We start from the raw sequence: 23,600 nt of genomic DNA on the forward strand, positions 1-23,600 counted from the left end.
TGCAGAGATCCAGAGGAACGTGTAAACTGCCAAAAATAAAATGTGCCATAGACTTAGCAGTTGGTTCTAAACTAAGGTTTTCTGTTTTCTAGCGAAACAATGTGTTGTGTGCGTTGCTCATTACATTCTTCCACAAATAGCTTTAGGTGATTTTGTGTGGTGGAGAGAATCTATACAAGAAATTAAAAGACACTGTAGGATGTATTTTCAGTCAAAGGATTTCATCATTAAACAGAAGTGGATATTCAAAACTGGACTCCTGAATTCTGCCTGCAAAGCTTGTAAACCTCAGGAATGTCTCTGAAGATGTCAGACTGTATCATTCATGGACTGGACAGAACACTGGTTCAGCAGGAAGCATCCTTGAAGTCAAATAAACCATTCTGCTGAAGAACCAAATTCTCAAGTGCCCTGGATTTATACTGCTGTGTTTATCCTCAGAAGCCAAGGTGAAGTAAAATGGGTGACAATCAGCACATTCATTTTTTTCTCTTTATTTGTTTTAGCACCTTCATTTTTTTAGGTGACACAGAATCTTGTCTTCCTAGATCTTTATCTTTGGACCAGTGAACAAGGAATCACTTGTAAATCTCTTGGAATCTAAAGTAAACAGTACAGGCTATTTGAACTTTTAGTTTTTCATCCTTCAACTCCCTGTCTTTTTTCTATCTCACTAGGTCTTCTAGAGGCGGACTATTCTGTTCTTTCAGTCCCTCCCTCCCTCCCTCCCTCCCTCTCTCTCTCCCTCTCTCTCTCTCTCTCACACACACACACACACACACACACAGAATGAAATCATATGTCAGTAGTGCCATTTATCAGCAATGCTGGTGCAAGATGAAGAGGTAACGTTTCTAGGAACCTTGAAGTCATGAAAAAAACCAAACCTCGCACTTCTCACATTTGGAAAAACACACATATTTTTTTCTTTGAAGAAAGTTTAAGTATATGCAATACCTTGTTAGCGTTCTTTATGGTTCTGAAGTCTCTTTGCTAGTTTAAGGAACATAAAAATATATTATCTCTAACTTGCTTTGCTCGTAAAATTGTCATGTTCGCTGTATTAAATTTAGAAGGATAGTCTATTCAGCCAATACACATTCACTAATTGAATTTACTTTGAAATGTTTTTAATTTTTTATACAAATGGAGCCTCAGGCAGCTGAACTCTAAGGAACTCGTATCTCTTTCTTTTTGTCAGTTTAGGGGAAGCAGCAGAACATTCAGCTCAGGAGGAATTGCCAACATTTGAGTTATTCCAATAAAATTGTTCCGCTTTCTGGACTAGTGAAATCCGCAGTGGCAAAAAAGTCACATAGAATATTTGTTTCCAGCAAAGGGAATGAGAAGAAATAAAACAAAGAACCTTCCCCAACTCCAAATCATAAAATACACCTTTGGCCATGGTCTTTTTGGACTGCGTTTAATTTCTGAACTAAGTACTGGCATCTCTAGCTTTATGAACTCTGTAGGTTCCTGCACGCTGAAGGTTTTTCCAGAAGATTATGTCATTTCATCTGTGCTCTCCCTCATGTTAGTTGCTTCTTGATTTGTCAGCCGTGGACCTGCTTCTATCATGTATTTTGGAAGACAAACCGGAGGTAGATGAGCAAGAGGTGTGGTCATATTCAGAGGGATGTGCCTGGCAGAACCTTAGAAGATATTTCTCAAGTAGACATTTGAAGATGTTCTTTGCCTATAAGCTTTGAAACTCTCCACTAACCTCTCCAGCCAAAATGAATGGCCTCGGCTCCCAGGCTTCCAGAGAGCTCTCCTCCTTCCTCTGTTAAGGCACGTATTTCATGCTGCCTCAACTTGCACTTAACTCTTAACAAGGCTCTGTCTTGCCCCTGGATGCAACAGTCTTAAAATGGAAACCACATTATTTACCTCTCTTTTCTTCCCAAATCTAACCATAGTGCCCTGCATACAATAAAGTCTCCAGTAGCTGGTTGCTAAGTAAATAAATAAGTGAAAGCACTTTTCAAATAAGAAATTATACGTATCCTGTTTGTTCAAATAAGCAAAACATGACAGCAGCATCAGCACCTTTGCCTCTGGATTTCGAGTTCAGGAGATTGGCAGCAGCTCAGTTGGCCGACAGCAAAGTTGTTTGACTTTAATGATGCCTTTCACTTGGCTATCTTGAGTACTTGTGACTGGGGCTGTGCTGAGATTCTCAAAATGATTGATTTTGTCTGGACTTTTGCTAAGTCAGGTCTGGCAGGAGCATGTTTTCTGTTCTAACTCAATGATGGCAAAAGAAAGTAGATAGTCTCCTTGACTTCCGTGCCCCATACCCTTCTGGAACTTTACCATCCTTTATTCTTACTGTTCTTAGAAAGGTTTTTATTTTGAAGAAAATATTCTCAAAAGATTCTACTGCTTTATCCCACCAAATTTTGGATCGAATATTATTGTCACAGTACTTTTTTCTTCCTTCTTATGTTCAGCCAGTATCCCATGGATAATGTTTCCATATTTTGTAAGCAAATTTACATTTCGACAGATGATCTGCATTCTAATGAGGAAAGCTGGAGCTATGTCATCTGAAGATGTGAGTTCTAATCCTGGCTTTATCACTTAACTTGCTTTGTGTCCTGTTTTCCTCATCTACAAATACGGAAGATAACGCATATCTTACAGAATGATCATAAGGGTTAAAGTGATACATGGAAAAACTACTGGGTTAATTTTTAGCATATAGTAGATTATTTGGTCAGCATTGAAACAAAATATTTTAGAAAATGTCCAATTTTATTCTCATTAGCAAGCAGATTTGTATCATGGCATGCAATATTATGAAGTTCTTTATACTTTATGATCGCCTATGGGATTTTAATGTTACTGGTAGATTCAAGTAGCATGTATTGTGTGTCAACTAGATGACTGGCCTTACACTCTGCGCTGAGCCTGTAAAACTAAATAAGAAACAGTTGCTACCCTGCAAGAGTTCATAAGCAAGCAGATGAGATCGCCTTAAACAGAGAATCACAACCAGCGTGTTAAGTGCTGCATAAAGATGTCTATAAAATAGGAGGGCAGCATAATGCAAAGCAAGTATGGTGTCCTGGCTCACCTTCCATAGAACTTTAATACACTGAGCCGAATATCTTTTCTAGAAGCTTTTAATAAGAGCTCTGATAGAAATGCTCTTAGCAGAGAATTTAAGACTTCTACCTGCGTCTTTGACCACCTTCCTGTAAGAATTCATAGAGACAGTGCTTTGCTGACCCTTTCTCCCACTGATTCCTTTCCTTCATTCCCATTCTGACTTTCAGAGACAGGCAAAGAGGATGTGCTGGGCAAACCACCTGATATCATAAGTCAGGGGTGGGCAGACTCTGGCCCATGGACCAAATCTGGCCCACTGCCTGTTTTTATATGGCCTGCCAGCTAAGAATGGTTTTGACAATTTTAAATGGTTGAAAAAAATCAAAAGAGTAATATTTCATGACATGTGAAATTATACAGAATTCAAATTTCAGTGTCCCTGAATATAGTTTTATTGGAACACAGCCATGCTCGTCCATTTCCGTATTATCTGTGGCTGCTTTCAAGCTACACAATAATTGAGTAGTTGTGACAGACCATATGGTCCAGAAAGCCTAAAAAACTCGCTAACTGGCCCTTCACAGAAAAAGTTTGCCTGCCTGGGCCATGAGTCCTTTAAAATCTTTGCAGTACCACACATGGTCAGTTTGTGACTGAGATGGGCACTTCGGATGTAAGAGACAGTTTTTCCATGTTCTCTGCTGTCACTTCTTCTAGAAGTAAAAAGTTCTCTTGGCCTTTCTTTTTAACATGAACATGCACTATTAGGTGATGTGAACATCCTGGTTGGGGGGGTCTCTTTTTAAAGGTACAAGTGTTAAGTCAGTAGGAGGGGGACTCTGGAAACATTACGTGGATTTGTCTTCATCACCATCTCCCCCAGTTAATGTTTGCTAAGTAATCTGAAGACGAGGGTGTCCAACTTCATTCTTTCCGTAACAAGCAAGGTTATAGCAGTCTTTCCTGCAAGGCTGGGTCTGCCCCCCAGGGCAGTACGAAAATGCATGTGCAACTTGCTTATATTTGTAAATCACATAACACTCCTTCCCTTAGAATAAGACTCGAGTATGGAAATTCTTTCATATGCTAGGGACAGACAGAAACCATTTTGCTGAATGGTTAAAAAGCAACAAACAAAAAGACAGGTGTCGTGGTGAAGCTTGAACACTAAGCATGAGCCTTGAAGGGTTTACAGCATCTCTGCTTCAGTGTTAAGGGGTAAAGTTTTTGCTGGTCTTTGGCAGTTCATCTCATCTCCTTACTGGACAGCTTTTCACACAACTCTGAGTTAGCGGCCTTTATGGGAGACTTTCAATTCCTGGGCATTCACAGATAACTTTCACGAGATGTAAGGATCTGCACATAGTTTTACAGTCTGAGTGATTGTGTGTTTGAACAGTCTACCCTTTAAAAACTTGGATGGCTTCTTTTGCCTTCAGAAGGCTCTAAGGAGCCAGGTTCTAGAACTCAAACTCAGCCTTGCTGTCTTTCTCCCTCTGTTGTGGGCTTTTGTGAAACAAGGTGATAAACTGCTTCTCATCTCTAAAGAAGAAAGTGAATGTCCCTCCATATGTCCTCTGTCTCATTAAGAAGTTGGTCGGATACCCACCAGTTTCGAGATCCAGAAAGTAATCACTACAAGTATGATCATTTTAGAAGCAAACTTAGAAATATATTGGAACTTTAATATAAAATCTGTATACCATTTGACTTTGACCCTGTAATTTCATGTCTGAGTATTTAGCCTATAAAATTAAAACTAAATATAAAAGAAAGGTTTATATACAATAAGGCTTATTACTGCATTCTTTTCTATTTTTAATTAAAAAATTTATTTTAAATTGGAGTATAGTTGAATTACAATGTTGTGTTAGTTTCGGGTGTGTAGCAAAGTGATTCAGTTATATATGTACATATATCCATTCTTTTTCAGATTCTTTTCCCATATAGGTTATTATAGAGTTCCGTGTGCTATATAGTATGTCATTGTTGATTATCTGTTTTATATATAGTAGTGTGTATATGTTAATCCCAAACTCCTAATTCATCCCTCCCCCCACCTTTTCCCTTTGGTAACCATAAGTGTGTTTTCAAAATCTGTGAGTCTATTTCTGTTTTGTAAATAAGTTCATTTGTATCATTTTCTAGATTCCACATGTAAGTGATGTCATATGACATTTGTCTTTCTCTGTTTTACTTCACTTAGTACGATAATCTCTCGGTCCGTCCATGTTGCTGCAATTGGCATTATTTCATTCTTTTTTATGGCTGAGTAATATTCCATTTTGTGTGTGTGTGTGTGTGTGTGTGTGTGTACACACATACCACATCTTTTAATTAATTTATTTATTTATTTATTTAGGCTCCGCTGAGTCTTAGTTGCTGTACACAGGATCTTCGTTGCAGCATGTGGGATCTTTAGTTGAGGCATGCGGGCTTCTTAGTTGCGGCACGTGGACTCTTAGTTGTGGCATGCATGCGGTATCTAGTTCCCTGACCAGGGATCAAACCTGGGCCCCCTGCATTGGGAGCACTGAGTTTTACCCACTGGCCCACCAGGGAAGTCCCTATACCACATCTTCTTTATCCATTCATCTGTCGTTGGACATCTAGATTGTTTCCATGTCTTGGCTATTGTAAATAGTGCTGCAATGAATATTAGGGTGAATGTATCTTTTCGAATTATAGTTTTCTCTGGGTATATGCCCAGGAGTGGGATTGCTGACTCATACAATAGTTCTATTTTTAGTTTTTAAAGGACCCGCCATACTGTTCTCCATAGTGGTTGTACCAGTTTACATTCCTACCAACAGTGTAGGAGGGTTCCCTTTTCTCCACACCCTCTCCAGCATTTATTGTTGGTTATTATATTTATTTAATATAATATTATTATTATATTATTATTTGATTATTTGATGATGGCCATTCTCACTGGTGTGAGGTAATTCGTCATTGTGGCTTTGATTTGCATTTCTCTAATAACTAGTGAATTTGAGTATCTTTTCATGTGTTTTTTGGCCATCTGCATGTCTTCTTTGGAGAAATGTCTATTTAGATCTTCTGCCCATTTTTTGATTGGGTTGTTTGTTTTTTTTTGTTACTGAGCTGCATGAGCTGTTTGTATACTTTGGAGATTAATCCCTTGTCAGTTGCTTCATTTGCAGATATTTTCTCCCATTCTGTGGGTTGTCTTTTTGTTTTGTTTATGGTTTCCTTTGCTGTGCAAAAGCTTTTAAGTTTAATTAGGTCTCATTTGTTTCTGTTTTTATTTTCATTACTCTAGGAGACGGATCCAAAAAGATATTGCTGCAATTTATGTCAAAGTGTGTTCTGCCTGTTTTTTCCTCTAAGAGTTTTACAGTATCCAGTCTTAAATTTTGGTCTTTAATCCATTTTGAGTTTATTTTTTTTGTGTGGTGTTAGAGAATGTTTACATGTAGCTGTGCAGTATTGAAGAGACTGTCTTTTCTCCATCATATGTTCTTGTCTCCTTTGTTGTAGATTAATTGACCATAGGTGTGTGTGTTTATTTCTGAGCTTTCTATCCTGTTCCATTGATCTATATTTCTATTTTTATGCCAGAACAAAAATGTGTTTTGATAACTGTAGCTTTGTACTATAGTTTGAAGTCAGGGAGTGTAATTCTTCCAGCTCCATTTTTCTTTCTCAGGATTGTTTTGGCTATTCAGGTGGGGTCTTTTGTGTTTCCATACAAATTAAAAAAATTTTTTGTTCTAGTTCTGTGCCATTGGTAATTTGATAGGGATTGCACTGAATCTGTAGATTGCCTTGAGTAGTATAGTCATTTTGACAATATTGATTCTTCCAATCCAAGAATGTGGTATATCTTTCCATCTGTTTGTGTCATCTTCAGTTTTTCATCAGTGTCTTATAGTTTTCAGAGTACAGGTCTTTTGTCTCTTTAGGAAGGTTTATTCCTAGGTATTTTATTCTTTTTTAATGTGCTGGTAAGTGAAATTGTTTCCTTAATTTCTTTTTCTGATCTTTCAGAAAAAAGATCTAGTGTATAGATCACTATACACATTTCTAGTGTATAGAAATGCTAGATTTCTGTGTATTAATTTTGTATCCTGAAATTTTACCGAATTCATTGATGAGCTCTAGTAGTTACCGGTAGCATCTTTATGACTTTCTATGTATAGTATCATGTCTTCTGCAAACAGTGACAGTTTTACTTCTCCTTTTCTAATTTGGATTCCTTTTATTTATTTTTCTTCCCTGATTGCCATGGCTAAAACTAAACATGAAAGAAAGGTTTGTATATAATAAGGCTTATTGTTGCATTTTTAATAGTGAAAAGCCAGAAATAACCAAAGGTAGACTCACATGGGAAGAGTCAAGTAAACTATAATATATCTACTTAACGAAGGATTATGTGGTGATTAAAAATGGATGTATAGGGCTTCCCTGGTGGCGCAGTGGTTGAGAGTCCGCCTGCCGATGCAGGGGATACGGGTTCGTGACCCGGTCCAGGAAGATCCCACATGCCATAGAACGGCTGGGCCCGTGAGCCATGGCCGCTGAGCCTGTGCGTCCGGAGCCTGTGCTCCACAATGGGAGAGGCCACAACAGTGAGAGGCCCGCGTACCGCAAAAAAAAAAAAAAAAAAAAAAAAAAGGATGTATACAGAGATTGATATTTATGCCGTACCATGCATCGAAAAGCAGCACTGTAAATCACCTGTGAATAGAGAACAGGAATACAGAAATGTAACTACTTGTTCACAGGTATTATGTATAGGTCGTTGGATTTTATTTTTTTTATTTTTTTAATATCTTTATTGGAGTATAATTGCTTTACAGTGGTGTGTTAGTTTCTGCTTTATAACAAAGTGACTCAGTTATACATATACATATGTTCCCATATCTCTTCCCTCTTGGGTCTCCCTCCCTCCCACCCTCCCTATCCCACCCTCCCTATCCCACCCCTCTAGGTAGTCACAAACCACCTAGCTGATATCCCTGTGCTGTGCGGCTACTTCCCACTAGCTATCTATTTTACGTTTGGTAGTGGATATATGTCCATGCCACTCTCTCACTTTGTCACAGCTTACCCTTCCCCCTCCCCATATCCTCAAGTCCATGCTCTAGTAGGTCTGTGTCTTTATTCCCGTCTTACCCCTAGGTTCTTCATGTAGGTCGTTGGATTTTAAATGAGTTTTTTCTGTTTTCTAGTTTTTCTTTGTAAACATTTATAGTACAGAAAAATATAATAAATGAAAATGCAGACACCCAGTATCCAAGAGGTGAGAACCATGCCTGCTCTAATCTGGACACTGCACTGGCCAGTGTAGATCTGGCTGTGAATAAGCTGCAGGGTGTTTGTCTTCATGGAGTCTGCAGTTCTGTTGGGCAGGTGGGCCAGAAACAGTTAATTTCTGAGGGTTTTTTTAATCGCACCATTGTTGATTTACAGTGTTTGTTAGTTTCGGATGTACAGCAAAGTGATTCAGTTCTACATACATATATAGGTTATTACAAGGTATTGAATCTAGTCCCCTCGGCTGTACAGTCACTGAGTTATGAAAGGGGAGGGGAGGGTGCTGTGGTAGCCTAGGGCAAGGATATTTAACCTAGGAGGTGTTGAGGGAAGGTCCCCCAGATACAGTGACATTGGAGCGATGCTGGAAGGCTGAGGAGACGACACACCATGTGAGCGAGGCAGGCTTGAGAGAATTTCACACAGAGGACATAGCCTCTGCGGAGAGAGGCACAAAGTCAAGAGCTTGGCCTGTTCCAGAGACCTCAATAAGCTCAGGGTGGTGGGAGCAAAGGGCAGTCAGTGTGAGGGCAGGGTGGGCCAGGGGGTAAGATGATAGTCGGGGGGACATGTAAAGCCCAGTAAGAAATTGGGGTTTCATCCTCAGGGCAAGTGGAGTCTGACATGAGCAGATATAATTTTTTAAAAAAAAAATCACTCAGTCAGACCACCCTGGAGGTTAGATGCAAGAGGTGGTGAGAATGGACGCTGGGAAGTCGGCAGGGAGGGAGGGAAGGGCCTTGCACTAATACAGGAAAGAGACGGTGGCTCAGAAGTGCAGCAAGGAGTCTTCCTTTTGTATGAAGATTAACCCTGGATTGCTGGTTTCGAGATTTAAAGTATAGTAAGAACTCAACCCTATAAAGAGTTTTTAATTTAAAATCCTCTAATTACATAGCAAAATTTTTCATTTTTATTTTTAAACAAAGATTTTAGAAATCTTCAGGACAGATAAATCCTCGGTGAGCCCCGGGTGAACGTTATACCATGAAAATGTCATGTACTCATAAAATTGTGCAGAATCCAAAATGCTAACAGTTTTCCTGTAAAAGGAAAAGAAACAGGAAGGAGGAAAAGAAAAAATAACATTTGGTTTGGTGACAGATCTCCTTCTGTCACTGTGAGTTCCTTGATAGGCACAGGGCCTGGCATACAGCAGGGCCCCTGGGAGTCCTGAATGAATGAATGAATGCAAACTGCTGGATTAAAGATGTTTGAGGATTGTTTTTTGGCCTTTCTTGGTTTCGTTTCTTTTTGTTTGCTGGCAATGCCCACCTCTCCTGCCCCTTCTACATGCTTATAGTTGCCCTGGCTGAAGCGGGGAGAAAGCTATTGGAAAAGGCTGCCTTTTAAAGTACTGATCATTTCAAAATATTGTTTCTTTGCATATTTTGAAATTAGGCCAGTTGGAATCTTGCCTCCTTTTCCTGAAAAAAACTGGCAACCCAGAAAACTTTTATTCACATATTTGTCATAAATGCTATTTGATTAAAATGTAGACTTTGTGGTGAAACATAACTTCATAAATATGCACTTACCACACTTACATGTGCTTCCAAAAGCCAAAATCGGAAAAGGCCACATTCCCAGAAGGGGAGGGAACCACAATTTGGTGAACTGTTTATTGTGTTTCGGATACTATGCCGGCCCCCTTTTACAAACAAGGACACTGAGGACACTTATGTTCAGTAATTTGCCCGGAGTCTCATGGTTCACGGCGAACCCGAAACTTGCGCTCAGGTCTGTGTTATAAATTTTTAAAAATCTGCATAGGTCGGTAGGAGTGAGGATAGTAAATAGATAAAGCCCTAATTGGGAAGGTACTTTGTTCAGAAGTCCTTTGCCGGCTGATACCGTGAACTCAGAGAGGAAGAAAGATTCCAACTTGACTTCCTCCTCTTCGCCTTAGGCTATTCGTTTTTAAAACTTTTCTTCATGAGCAGAACAGGAATTCGCCTTCTCTGAGGGTTTAGTGCTGAGAGGGACGAAGAGGTCTTTTCCACCCTCATGCTGAGTTGTTTTCCAAGTCAACTGATTTCATGGATTTCATTCAGTGGATTGTTTCTCTTGCTTTAAGAGAGCTTTCATCCCGAGGGTTCTTGCTCCTTTTCAACGCGGCCGACCCCCAACATGATGTGATGGGGGCGGTGTTAAGCTTTTTCACAGCACTGTCTGTTGGCCCTGATGCTCTGAGGCTCTTTCTCTCGCATTTGTCACAGTTGATGATGATGTTTCCATCTGCCAGGCATATGGAATTGGTGGTGCTCAGCACATCTTTGTTCCAGGCTGGTCCCAGGGAATATTTTGGAACTGTCTTGTAAATTCTCCCTGTCCTCTCCTGCGCCCTCATTACTCTCTCTCTCTCCTGTAGCAGCTATGGAAATCTGCCTTGGAGTCTCAGTAATGAAGTCTGTCTTCCCTCCTCAACTAAACTCTGAGCCTCTGGAGGCTAGAACCGGGTCTTATTTATCTCCATGGGCCCCTTCCCTGGTCCCCACGGGGGAAGCACGGAACCCATCACTGTATTGGTTTGAGTCGTTTTGTTGGCTAGACTCCTGTGCTGTCGTTGCTGGTAATTCTACACATGCAACTGAAGAAGTTCTGAAAATAGATTAATTGAAGAGGTTGCATCTTGTACTACCATTGACATGAGAACCCCAAACAGAATGTCCTTACAGAGTTTTCTCAGGGTGGATTTTTATTTCTCTTGGATGATATTTTGAAGACAGTTTGGATTCCCACATTATCCTAACCACGTTTTATGTAAACAAAAATCAGCCATAGTTAACACTTTAAAAGGGTTTTTAGGGATTTGTCATCCAGATTTTTCTCAGATAATCCCCAGCTGTGATGAATAGGCTGTGGTCAGCTTCAGAAACAGTAGTAACACTAAACAGTACCAATATTATTGTCTTACATCTAAACCAGAGTTAGGAATCGAATAGCTGTCGTTTGGTCAAAGCTAGGACAGCCCATAGCCCTCCAGCTTGATAGGCTCATGGTGGAAATGTTGTGACTGCTAGTCTTCAAGTTACTTACAGTCACTTCACCTCCAGAAACATAACTTCATAAATATGCGTGTATGACACTTCTAATACATGTTTCCAAAAGCCAAAATCAGAAAAGGCCACATTCCCAGAAGGGGGAAGGAAACCACAATTTGGGTAGTTTACAGAAGGTACATCCTTGGATTCAACTCCAGAAATGTTTAGTGGACACCTGTTCTACACCCCGGGCTTCACGATGCTTTTGATTTTCTGCTGACGGTAGCTCACGCTTCTTACTGAATTTGGTAAGGAAGGTCCGGTGAAAATGAATGTGGAAGTAAACGGCAGGTACACCTCTGAGAGAGTCAGCGTGAAGAAAGGACCTCTTAGGCACTGGGGTTATCTGGTCCTGGCTCTAAAAGCACACCCACAGGAAAATGACGGCGGGAAGTTCTGTCCTCCGGGGAGAACCGCATTCAGCTGCGGTTTGTGATTCCACTCTCTGTTTGGGTCTGTTTCAGGTAAGCCGTAACTTTGAGCTGGTTGGACGAGTTAACTTGGATCAGCTGGAACAGATGAAGGAGAAGATGGAGAGCTCCAGCAGTGACGAGGAGGACAAGGAAGAAGAAATGAACAGCAAGGCTGACGGCAGAGGTAGGTCCCTCCCCTGCCCCCTGAGCCCCAGCTGGCACCCAGCCCGGCCGTGCTGAGATACAAGGGGAGGCAGAAGGTTGTTGTAGGGGCAACAGAAGGAATGGACTGACTTAAGAAACACACCAGGGGCTGTGTTCTGTAAACTAGTACCAGCTCTAGAAACTCCCAGGAAGTACATTCGGTAAAAAATACGTGGCAATGATTGGTTTTTTATTCAGGAAAACTGGTATCTTGGGAATCTGCAGAGTAAGGACAGACAGCAAGATGGATGGTCCTGTAAAAGCTACTGAGGAATGTAAATGAGCTTCCAATTGAACGCTTATTTCAAATTGCTTCTGCTGGGCTGGGGGGAGCTGCAGGGGGCTTGAGTTCTCTCCATGTGTCCTGCACGGTCCTCCTCTTACCCCCTTGCTACTGCTTTTGCTTTGTAAAGAGAGAGAGAGAGAGACCAGGGGCTTTTATTCGGCTGTGTTTACAGGGAAAGGTTTTGTGGTATTTTTGTATGAGTTTCTGTGAGTCTATCATTATTTTCAAAGTGAAGTTTTTCAAAGTATATTTAGTTGTAGACATACGTTTACATGATCTAGAGTTGGTATTCTATATTGCTCAACATAGAATCTTGTGGAAAACCCAAGACTCTACGTAAAGGATATAGGTTGGGATATCTTACTTTAGTTATTGCAGATTTATCAAAAGCACATGGATAACCTAGACCTGAGAAATAAATGTGATAGACATCATCGCAGTGATGAGAAGAAGGGTACTAGTTGCCATTACTGAGCATCCTGACGTGCCAGGCCCGGCGCTCGTGGGTTTTATACCTTTTATCCTTAACGTTACATAACGTTAGAGGCTCTGTAGTTGGTCTGCCTGGATTTGGCTCCCAGTCGCGCTACTTGTTGGTTATATGACTTTGGGTAAATTATTTTCTCTCTTTATGCATTCATCATCCTAATAACAGTGTCACTTCCTAGGGTTGCGTAAATCTTAAATGAGATAGCAGACAAACGTTAGTCCTAGAACATAGTAACCAGCTAATAATAATGATAAAACCCTGCAATGTAGATGGTATTATTGCCATTTTTACAAATGGGGAAACAAAGGCCCGGGATACTTAAGAGCTTGTTCAAAGTTTAAAAAAAAAACCACTGGAGGTTGAGTCTAAGTCTTCTGGCTCCAAAGGCAAAACGTCTTTTACACTACACACCATCTCCCCTACCCTTTGGACAGCGGGGTGATCCTCATTGAAGGGAACCTGCCCCTGAATTCTGTCAGTCCAGTGGCCCTTAGGGCCTCACTCTAAGGGGCACTTTTGCGGAATTTCTTGGCTTTTCTTGCTTGGTCAGTCTGCAAGCCTAAGAAAGCCGACTTGGTGGCCGTTCCCCCTGCGGTTCTCCCTGTTCTTCTTCCTGACTTGCCCTGACTTCCAGCCCCATCCCCTTGCCCACCATCTTTTACCTCTGCCGTAGTAGGAGACCACGGGTTTGCTGAGTGGGGATCCAGTTTGGCTCCTGAACCCCCATGCCCGCGGGAAATGGATAAATAGAACACCCACGCCAAATAGACTGATTGACCTTGTCATGTTACAACTTTTATTAGGAGGGGCTGCAGTAATCTGTTTCTTACAAGGAAAATGGCTGTGATCTGAGAAGCATGGTTTTTAAATTTTCTTTTCCTTTATTTATTTTTTTTAGCATTTCACAAATATGTTCTTAGTGATGAATTCTTTAGCGTCTGTGCACTGTTTCCAGAGTTCTCTGGAAGAGGATGCTTGTGACAGAGGGGACACGGGCTCCTTTTCTTCATGGTGCTCTGTGCCCTACCGTTCCTCTCCAGGAAATGAATTAGTCCTCGTTGGGTACCATGACGTTTTAATCTCTAGAGCCGAGCACACATGATTTTACAGGTTGTAAGTACTGCAGAGGCAAGAACCCCCTTTAGTCCTCCCCTCCCCTGTGACGCCTCTAAACTAAATGGCAGTTGGCTGTGAGAGCACCAAGCACGTTCCCTTGCCCAGCCTGGCCGCCCCCTCGCATGGGCACTGTGGCATCAGACCAGCTCTGTTTGCCTGGAAAGAACTTCATGGTGTCTGATCGCCTGTCCCTGGGAAGTTTAGCATCCACATTCATGAGCCTTAACAGCATGGGGGAAAAAATCTTGGGGTGGAGAAGCCTGTATTCCTCTCTCAGCGGGTGGGGGAATTACATGAGTCACTTCTAGTAACGTTAATGGGAATTACCAGCCAAAACCTTCCCGTACCCCTCGACCGATCCTTGAAAGAACAGCCTCCTTTGTTTCGTTGCCTTTGAATCAATTTTCCACCATCAGGTGTATTCTTGCCAACCAGAAGAACCGGCACACAATAGCCTCGGGGCGTTTTTGCCAGACGTCCTGTCTTCCAGGAGTGGAGAGGGGAGGTGGCTTTAGCGCAGCTCTCGGGCTAATGGAGAGCCATTTGGTGTGTGACAGGTAATGACTGGCCTCCTCCTTTGAGGATGAAACAGCATGAGCCCTCGGAAAGAATAGGTGGCTGGTTTCATGTTGCCTAAGGGTAAGCGAGTGCGTGTGCCAGGGGCAGGCCCCGCGTTGGCAGTGTGGGTGCTCATCGGGCGCTCAGTCGGGGGGCTCACATCCTTGGAGCCACCCCGTTCCCAGCGTCCTTTCCCAGCACGAGAACCAGGGAGGGGACTGACTGTGGCCACATTGCAGGTCCTGCCTCAGAAGGCAGCTCAGAGGGAATCTGAAAGAGGAGAAACCAGGCGTGAAGAAATCAACATGAACCCAAGCAGGACCCTCCCCACCCCCTCTCATTATGCAGCTGGGAGGAGTTAGGAAGGCATTCTGCTGATTTCTTGCCCAAGATAATCCCTGCTAAGGAATTAATGCGCAGGGCAGATGGTGCTGTCTCATTTCCAATGAAAAGAATCAAGGAAGGTAGTCTGTGCAATTATTTTTAATGGCTTGTGTGGTGATCTTCTTAATTTGTGAGAAAATGTTTCATCTTTTGTTAAAACTGGCCCCATTCACAGAGCTTTTTGTGCTGAAGGTGAAGGCAGCGTAGAGACACCTAGCCTGTTAACGTCATCCTGAGGATTTTTATCAGACGGAGTGTTTCAACCAGGAGCCATCCTCCTGTAACATCTTGTAGGTACAGACACACAGCGATCAGATACGCAGAGATGATCAACACGTCCCCGTGTGCTGCCCTCACTGCAGCGTGGCTGCAGAGCCGTCTAGGTCCTGCTATTTATTATGCACGTAAAGATCTGGCCCTCTGTGGTATGATCAAAGACGTGTGGGCTTGGGGCTCAGGATAGCACAAAGGCCATATAAGCTCTCGTCTTTGAGTTTGCCAGGAGGCGTGGCCTCTAAACAATTAGCCAGCCAGTCCACGTTTATCAGACCACTCACGTGTGCCCAGGGCCGTGGAGGAAATAAAACGACAGTCAACATTTGATGTTAACAACAGAGCTATCCAGAAACGTGTGCATATCCCCATGTTCAAGAATACACCAATTGGACTTCTCCGGTGGCTCAGCGGTTAAGAATCCGCCTGCCAACGCACGGACACGGGTTCAAGCCCTGGTCTGGGAAGATCCCACATGCCGCGGAGCAACTAAGCCCGTGCACCACAACTACTGAGACTGTCCTCTAGAGCCCGCAAGCCACAACTACTGAAGCCCGTGCGCCACAACTACTGAAGCCCATACGCCTAGAGCCCATGCTCCGCAACAAGAGAAGCGACCGCAATGAGAAGCCCGCACACTGCAACGAAGAGTAGCCCCTGCTCGCCACAACTAGAGAAAGCCTGCATGCGGCAACAAAGACCCAACACAGCCCTTCCCCCCCAAAAAACACACACACACACACACACACACACACACACACACACACACACACACACACACACACACCACCACCCCCCCCCCCCCCCCGATTGAGGCATAGATGCCGGGCAGCTGGCCAGGAGCCCTTACTAGCTGAGGACACGCTTTCACATTCCAGACTCCCTGATGCCCGGGACTCACTCCTGCTAGGTTCTTTGCTTACAGATCTCATTCAGTGCTCACAGTCACCCTGGGAGGTGTTGATTCTGATATCCATGGCAGATGACCACCAGTCGTGAGTCCTCGGCCTTCCTTGGAATGTGTCGAAGCCTCGAGGTCTTACCACGCTTTTCCTGATCTGGTGCTTTTTTAGTGAGTGGAGATAAACTTGTGTCAAATAGAAAATGAATACATGCTAAACTTGAGGCACTGATACAGAGCATCACAGAAGGGAGAGATTTGATAGGGAAAAAAATGCTCAGATGCCATTGGAATGAACAGAATGGGTTCTTCAGGCAAGACAGACCCAGGTTATTTGTGATGGAAGCAACTGGGAGGTGAGGAGAAGTGAGGACACCTGGGGCTCGGGAACCACAGGAACAGTTCTTGAGAGAGTTTCAAGAAATATCCTTTGGTGAAAAGCCAGTAGGAGAAAGAGTAAGGAATCTGGAAATTGGTTTCACTGAATGGCTTTGGGACGGAAGGTAGGAGACGAGGTTTCCTAATGGATGTTGACTTCTCTTCTGCCCGCTCCCCGGCACACAGGTAACACTTCTGCTTTCTCCTCACAGATCTGATGAGATTTTCCGACCGTGGGGCTGCTATCAACACTGAGAAGCGTTTTCCATGTGAATTTTGCGGACGGGCGTTTTCCCAGGGCTCTGAGTGGGAAAGGCACGTGCTGAGACACGGCATGTAAGTCCCATGAAGGCCTTCGCCCATCGTGCGAGGTGGTGGTTTCTCCTGACAGTACATAGACCCCTCTGTGTCACACTTCCGGGCATGGGAGGAGAGGCAGTGGTAACGAACTGGGTCTCTACCTTTCCGCTGGTTTTTAAATGGTCACCCAGACACAAGGCAAAGGAGGAAAGATCATCTTTACGAATGACAGAGCCCGCTCCAGCCCTCGTGTAGAAGTGTAGCGCTCTCTCCAGCCCGTGTCCCTTCAGCTTTCATTAGCATGACGTTCTCTGATAGAGCGTGGACCGGGGTCCAAAGATCTGGCTTCTGTTCCTGCCTCTGTGATGACTCATTCCCTGAGTGGCCTTGAACCTTCCCACGCACCTCTTGGTGCCTTCAATGCTCTGCCTCGGGGACAGAGCCCGCTTCTGCCTGCCTCCCAGGTAGGTGGGAGCATACCTGTAGAGCACTCATAAGATCCTTGAACATGAAATTGTCCCCTAGATAAGGCACTTAGAGCCCAGCAGACGCTGGGAGAACCTAGGAGTTGGTCCTTCCAGCAGAAAATGCCCAGAAACGTGAAGCATCTAAACTTCAGAGACTGTAACTAAGCTCCCCAGGACATGGGTCCCATCTTCAGGTTTTTGCTTTTTGTTGTTTCTATGATTTGTTTCTGGACCTATCCATTAAATCTTTAATACCTGAGTTGCTCGTTTAGTCCGAATAAATATAGCAAATCTCCAAGCTTCTAGGTTCCTCTGATGGGTCTGAGCTTAAGGCAGTTCTTGCTATGACCGCTTATGATTTATATTGTTCCCAGTACAGGAGGGAACATAAAATAATTATGTTGATCTGGAATCAAAGCATGGTATAATCAAAACATAGTATGATAATGGATATTTTTATAGGTTCAACTTTTTGTTAAGATGCCAGAAATATATGGCCTAAGCATAACAGGTAGCAAGGATAAGTCACTCACAGTTCAGTCATACTTGTAAGACCCCAAGGCCTTTTTAGGATCAGAGAAATAAGGACATGAATGTTTTTTGTTTAACTAGAAAAAAATATATATATATATACTCACCCTTCACTACCATGAATGTTTTCCCAGGGCGTTGAATGACACCAAGCTGGTGAGCCAAGAAGAAATCCACCTGAAAGATAGCATGGAGGACAGTATTAAGGTGCCCTCTATAGAGGAGAAGGAAGATGACGAAGCAATCGGGATAGACTTTTCCCTAAAGAATGAACCAGTAGCCATCTGTGTAGTAGCTGCTGACAAATCTCTCCTGGAGAATGCAGAGGCCAAAAAAGAATAAGCGTTTGGTGAAATTCTTAATCACCTCTTACTTGAACCGTGATGAAAAAAAGTGGGAGGGCCAGCTTGGGCTGAGAAGGGGGGGACAGAAAAGAAGACAGAACAAAGCTGCTTTTTAGGACTGAACAATCTATTTTCAAAGCACTGGTACCTGTGTGAGTGAGTATGTAAATTAAAGTTATTTAAATGGTTGGAATATGTGGCTCCTTTTCCATCACTACATCTTTCCTTCCGGATCTTCATCGTGGAAGTTTCAGTTGTTGCGGAATACGAAGCACCTCCCTTGCACACGTGTGCGCTATGGTGGTCTTGGACAGTATGTGGAAACAGAAGCTCCGTGACAGTAGAAGACTTCTCTTAGGGGAACAACTTTTTGACGCACAACTTTTGGTGCGTTTTTCTAGTTTTAATACGTTAAGCTTTTTCAAGACCTAACTGCAGCCGCTTTGGGAAAAAACAAACAAAAAAACAAAAAACAAAACAAAAAAACTGCTTTGCATAAAACAGTCACCTGTTTCCTAGTACCTCAAACTTAACCAAGGGAATTCTCTGCATTTGTCAGTACTACCTGTCGTCATTGTGGTTAAATGTAGAGAGAACTGCTGGGCAAGATGGTGAATGGAGAAAAAAAAAAAAGAGTTTTAAAGAAAGGAACACAAATTGTGCTTAAAATCCCCACGTGGGTTTTATTTCTTAAAATACTGTGATTTTTTTAATTATTTTAGTAAAAAACAAAACAAAAAAAAGAAACAGACTTTAATTATTAGATAAATGTTTGTGAATTATCCTTTATTCCAGGTAAGCTGTTTATTAGTGTTCAACTATAATTTAGAATTTGGTAGATTTCATGTGAGCTAATTTCAAGGTGACTGTGGAGGTTTGTTTGCCACACGTTTCTCTTCTATCAGTTTGAGTGTTACAAACACAGCACAATTCAGTTTTTCATATAAATTGTTTTTTTTGTGTGCGTTGTTGTTGTTTTGATTTGGGGGCAAGGGAGATTTAGTTTTTTGTGAATAGGAACGTTTTTATTTTAAACATGGAAATAACAAAGAACTTTTTTTTTTTTTTTAATTTAACTAAAGAACCAAACTTTTCGGCACAGCTATGCAGCTTGTGGGCCAGACGAGGAAGTCCTCTTCACCCTTTTGTTGCTGTCAAATTTTACACATTATCTGTCTCACACAAATAATTCCTGTTAGGATGGGCTGGCTTTTGTGTGTGATTTTAAATCTGTGTTCTGTTTTTGTTTGCATTGTGTTTTTTGGGGGCGGGGGGATTCTCATTTATTTTGCGGGACAAGGGGATGTGCTCGAATCCCATCCCTTTGGTGAGAGTGTTCACGAAATACTTATATCCTACAAGGAGCCTGGAGAACTACTTTTTTTTTTTCTTTAATCTAGCTGCCAGCTGCTCTGTTTCCCCATATTAGCTTTTTCAGGAGGGAGCAGCTTAGACTAAATCTAAGTCTACATTTATAATACGTTCTGATTGATTGTGAACAAAGGGTTTCGTTCCAAAAAGTAGAACTTTCCTTGAATCTTAGGTTTTAGAAGCCTGTGTGCGTGTGAGCTTGGATGTGTGCGTGAGCATGTGTGTGTGTGTATGTGTGTGAGTCCTTTGGTTTTCATGTTTTGTTTTTTTTTTTTTACTTGGAAGGGTTGGGGGAGGGGGGGAGAAAGGGAAGGGGAATTGCTGAGATGACAGTGTCCCACACAGCTTCAAATAAAATCCATGGAAAGATATTGCATTTGTGGAATAAGTGCTTACTTGAAAAGCATGTTGTTCTTTTACTTTCTTGCTGTTAAGAATTTTTATTTGTAGGGCGTTTGTTTTAATTTTTTTTTTTTAGGGATGGGGGCCATCATGTGGAAACCAGAAAAAGGGAAAGTGTGAACTATCTAGACAAAGATTCATTTTGTGTCCATATTTGTTTTTAATTGGCCTCATTTCAAATGTACTAAACAGTTCCATACCTGGATTGGGTGTTTGTAATGGTTACCAAAAAACAAACAAAAAAAAAAAAGAAAAAAAAGAAAGAAAAAAAGAAAAAAAAAAGAAAATATTTGTGACATGCTTTTATCACTACTTTATTTTTCAAATAACATGTAAATATTGTAATCCATTGGATTTTGTTTTGCTAACCTGTTAATAAAAATATGGGACCATTATCCTTTTAACAAGGCTAGAATGTCATTTTTTTTTTTCTTTTTTCAAACATATACCTGATATTTTGTGGCCGCACATTTTGGATGCATTATTATAATTCTGTTGACTGTAATGACATAGAATTTACAACTTTTTTTGTTTAATTTATACAGAGGACATTTTTTTTCAGAGCTTGAGAGAAGAAAATAAATAGCAAAATGATAACCTATTGACTCCAATAAAATCAGTATTTCCCAGTACTTGATAAAAGATAGGGAGATCCTGAGTTCTTGAAGCCAAGGGGTTTAAAAAACAACAAAAAACACACAAGTAGGTTATTCAAAGTTGTTTGCAACATACATTTTGTAATGAAATGTGAGAAATTAATAAAGAATTTTTTTCACATGTGTCTATGTGCATCTGTTGTAAATCATTTACAGATATGACTACAGATATGAAATGTAGAAATTATATAGCATTGCCTTTCAATGCATGTACGTGAGAGATATTTCAAGCCATTAAATCTAAACCGTTACGAAAAGCAAAGGTAAATTTAAGGTGAGGTGTGAGCTGGAATTTTAAAATGTTAATATTTCTCCATCAGCTATTTATAACCAACTGGGGGAATTTTATGGAGGGAATGAATGTTTTCCATCAAAAATGTTAAAGTGGTGTGTGAAGCTTCAGAAGGAGGAAATGCCAGTGACTGAACATCATCTGGGAACCCTGAACCCGTGAGCACAGTTATTTTCCTCTAACTGCAAGTCACAGCCACTGCCACAAACTATCTTACTATGCATCCTGCACCGGTAATTACCGTCATTAACTTATTCTTTGAGCTACCCTGTTATAAATCAAAGGGAAAATTAATAGTCATGAAACCTGGAAGAAGGGTAAATTAAAATCAACAGCACTGATTTTTTTTGTCTTTTTTTTTTAAACATCTTTATTGGAGTATAATTGCTTTACAATGGTGTGTTCTGCTTTGTTATCAGCTATACATATACATATGTCCCCATATCTCTTCCCTCTGGCATCTCCCTCCCTCCCACCTTCCCTATCCCACCCCTCTAGGTGGTCACAAAGCACCAAGCTGATCTCCCTGTGCTATGCGGCTGCTTCCCACTAGCCATCTATTTTATGTTTGGTAGTGGATATATGTCCATGCCACTCTCTCATTTTGTCACAGCTTACCCTTCCCCCTCCCCATATCCTCAAGCCCATGCTCTAGTAGGTCTGCGTCTTTATTCCTGTCTTACCCCTAGGTTCTTCATGACATTTTTTTTTCTAGATTCCATATATATGTGTTAGCATACGGTATTTGTTTTTCTCTTTCTGACTTACTTCACTCTGTATGACAGTCTCTAGGTCCATCCACCGCACTACAAATAACTCAGTTTCGTTCCTTTTTATGGCTGAGTAATATTCCATTGTATAAATGTGCCACATCTTCTTTATCCGTTCATCTGTTGATGGACACTTAGGTTGCTTCCATGTCCTGGCTATTGTAAATAGAGCTGCAATGGACATTTTGGTACATGACTCTTTTTGAATTATGGTTTTCTCAGGGTATATGCCCAGTAGTGAGATTGCTGGGTCGTATGGTAGTTCTATTTTTTGTTTATTAAGGAACCTCCATACTGTTCTCCATAGTGGCTGTATCAATTTACATTCCCACCAACAGTGCAAGGGTTCCCTTTTCTCTACACCCTTTCCAGCATTTATTGTTTGTACATTTTTTGGTGATGGCCATTCTGACCGGTGTGAGATGATATCTCATTGTAGTTTTGATTTGCGTTTCTCTAATGATTAATGATGTTGAGCATCCTTTCATGTGTCTGTTGGCAGTCTGTATATCTTCTTTGCAGAAATGTCTGTTTAGGTCTTCTGCCCATTTTTGGATTGGGTTGTTTGTTTTTTTGATGTTGAGCTGCATGAGCTACTTGTAAATATTGGAGATTAATCCTTTGTCAGTTGCTTCATTTGCAAATATTTTCTCCCATTCTGAGGGTTGTCTTTTGGTCTTGTTTATGGTTTCCTTTGCTGTGCAAAAGCTTTGACGTTTCATTAGGTCCCATTTGTTTATTTTTGTTTTTATTTCTATTTCTCTAGGAGGTGGGTCAAAAAGGATTTTTTTGTCTTTTAATATGATCTTTTTAGTGATGAATTCAAACTACTTTAGCTTTTTAAAATTATTTGACCAGGCAAGTATTACTGTCAGAAACTAGCTCAAATCAAAATTATCATGTAACCAGTTAAACTTATTGCATTCGAATATTCAATTTCTGCCAATCCATAATCTAATCATTTCAAAATATTTTTTTAAACATCTTTACTGGACTATAATTACAGCACTGATTTTTAAGCTCAAAGCCGATTTATACTGTCTGCCTTCACCAGTGTTAAGAATGGCTTACATCCAGAGCCCATTCTGAAAATTTGATTCTCACACGTCCTTGTTTTTATCTCCTTCACAAAAGAAAGATGTTAAGAGACTTACAGAGTGTATTAAACACAATTAGAGCAAACAAAATTAGGTAAATCAAGACCTAAAGGGAAAATGACTGAATAGCAAAATCATAGTAGAGAATTGGCAAAAATGCATTCCATGAGACCATGCATAAGCTACATACTTGGCTCTGAGCTTGCCGGGAGGCATGGCAAAACAACGGCTCAGTCAAGAATCACATTCTTAGTAACTTTTTATTATTGAATGTTCAAGAGACATTCCACCTTTTCTAGAACTGCAGGTTAAGAAGTTTCTTCTGTGTGTTTTCCTAAAGGAAAGTGATGTAATCGACTTGTCCATTATAAAACATAGCTATTCCTCTCTCATGGCCTCCATCAAATATTTAATGAACAGTGTTTTTATTGCGTTCATGTCTAATCCATACTCCCACTTGGTTTTATGTAGAGGAAGTAGAATATACTGATAAATTAGTCATGGTAGGCGCTGCAACAAGGCAACTCCTTAGCACCATAGAGGTTTAATTCTTCCACAGATTGGCAGTGAGGGTCAGTGGGAATGCCCTTTCATCTAGTGGCTCAGGAATCCAAGCTCCTCCATCTGACGTTGCTGTCATCTTAACACATGAATCCTAGGGTCATTGCTGAGAGCTTGGAGGTGATCTACCCACTCAAATGCCTCATCCAGGAAGTAGCACACATCACTTCGAGTCTTGCTTCATGGGCTAGACCTGGTCATACCATCCCACCAACCCACAAGGGGCTGGAAAGTGTGTGGTCTTGTCTACCAATGTGCCCAGGAAGGACTCATGAGCTGGCAACCTCTACCACAACCAGGAACTTACAGAAGTGTTTCCTTGGAAACAGAAGGGGAGATAGAAACCCTCTATTTAGAAAGCACAGGATGCCGGTCCCATCCCCCATGCACGTCACCAATATTTTTGAGCAAATGTTTGGTGCTAGCCA

At 41.5% G+C, this 23,600-nt stretch overlaps 1 protein-coding gene and 1 long non-coding RNA gene across 13 annotated transcripts in view; one reads left to right on the forward strand and one right to left on the reverse strand.

The window, feature by feature from the left end:
• The window catches only part of ZNF462 (zinc finger protein 462), a 145,286-nt gene extending 124,798 nt beyond the window's left edge, over positions 1 to 20,488 (forward strand). For all 12 annotated transcript variants that reach the window (XM_079926212.1, XM_079926207.1, XM_079926209.1 and 9 more), the window contains 3 exons: positions 11,843 to 11,975; positions 16,594 to 16,717; positions 17,814 to 20,488. In XM_079926212.1, coding sequence (XP_079782338.1) covers positions 11,843 to 11,975; positions 16,594 to 16,717; positions 17,814 to 18,021 — 465 coding nt within the window. In that variant the 3' untranslated portion in view covers positions 18,022 to 20,488. The remainder of the gene's footprint in view (positions 1 to 11,842; positions 11,976 to 16,593; positions 16,718 to 17,813) is intronic.
• The window catches only part of LOC307188716, a 230,469-nt gene continuing 220,292 nt past the window's right edge, over positions 13,424 to 23,600 (reverse strand). Inside the window, exons 5-6 of the long non-coding RNA XR_013829047.1 lie at positions 17,787 to 17,856; positions 13,424 to 14,715 (exon numbers count right to left, since the gene is read on the reverse strand). This is a non-coding gene — a long non-coding RNA (uncharacterized lncRNA). The remainder of the gene's footprint in view (positions 14,716 to 17,786; positions 17,857 to 23,600) is intronic.

The sequence above is a fragment of the Stenella coeruleoalba genome (genome assembly GCF_951394435.1).
Source record: "Stenella coeruleoalba genome assembly, chromosome: 7".
NCBI lineage: Eukaryota > Metazoa > Chordata > Mammalia > Artiodactyla > Delphinidae > Stenella > Stenella coeruleoalba.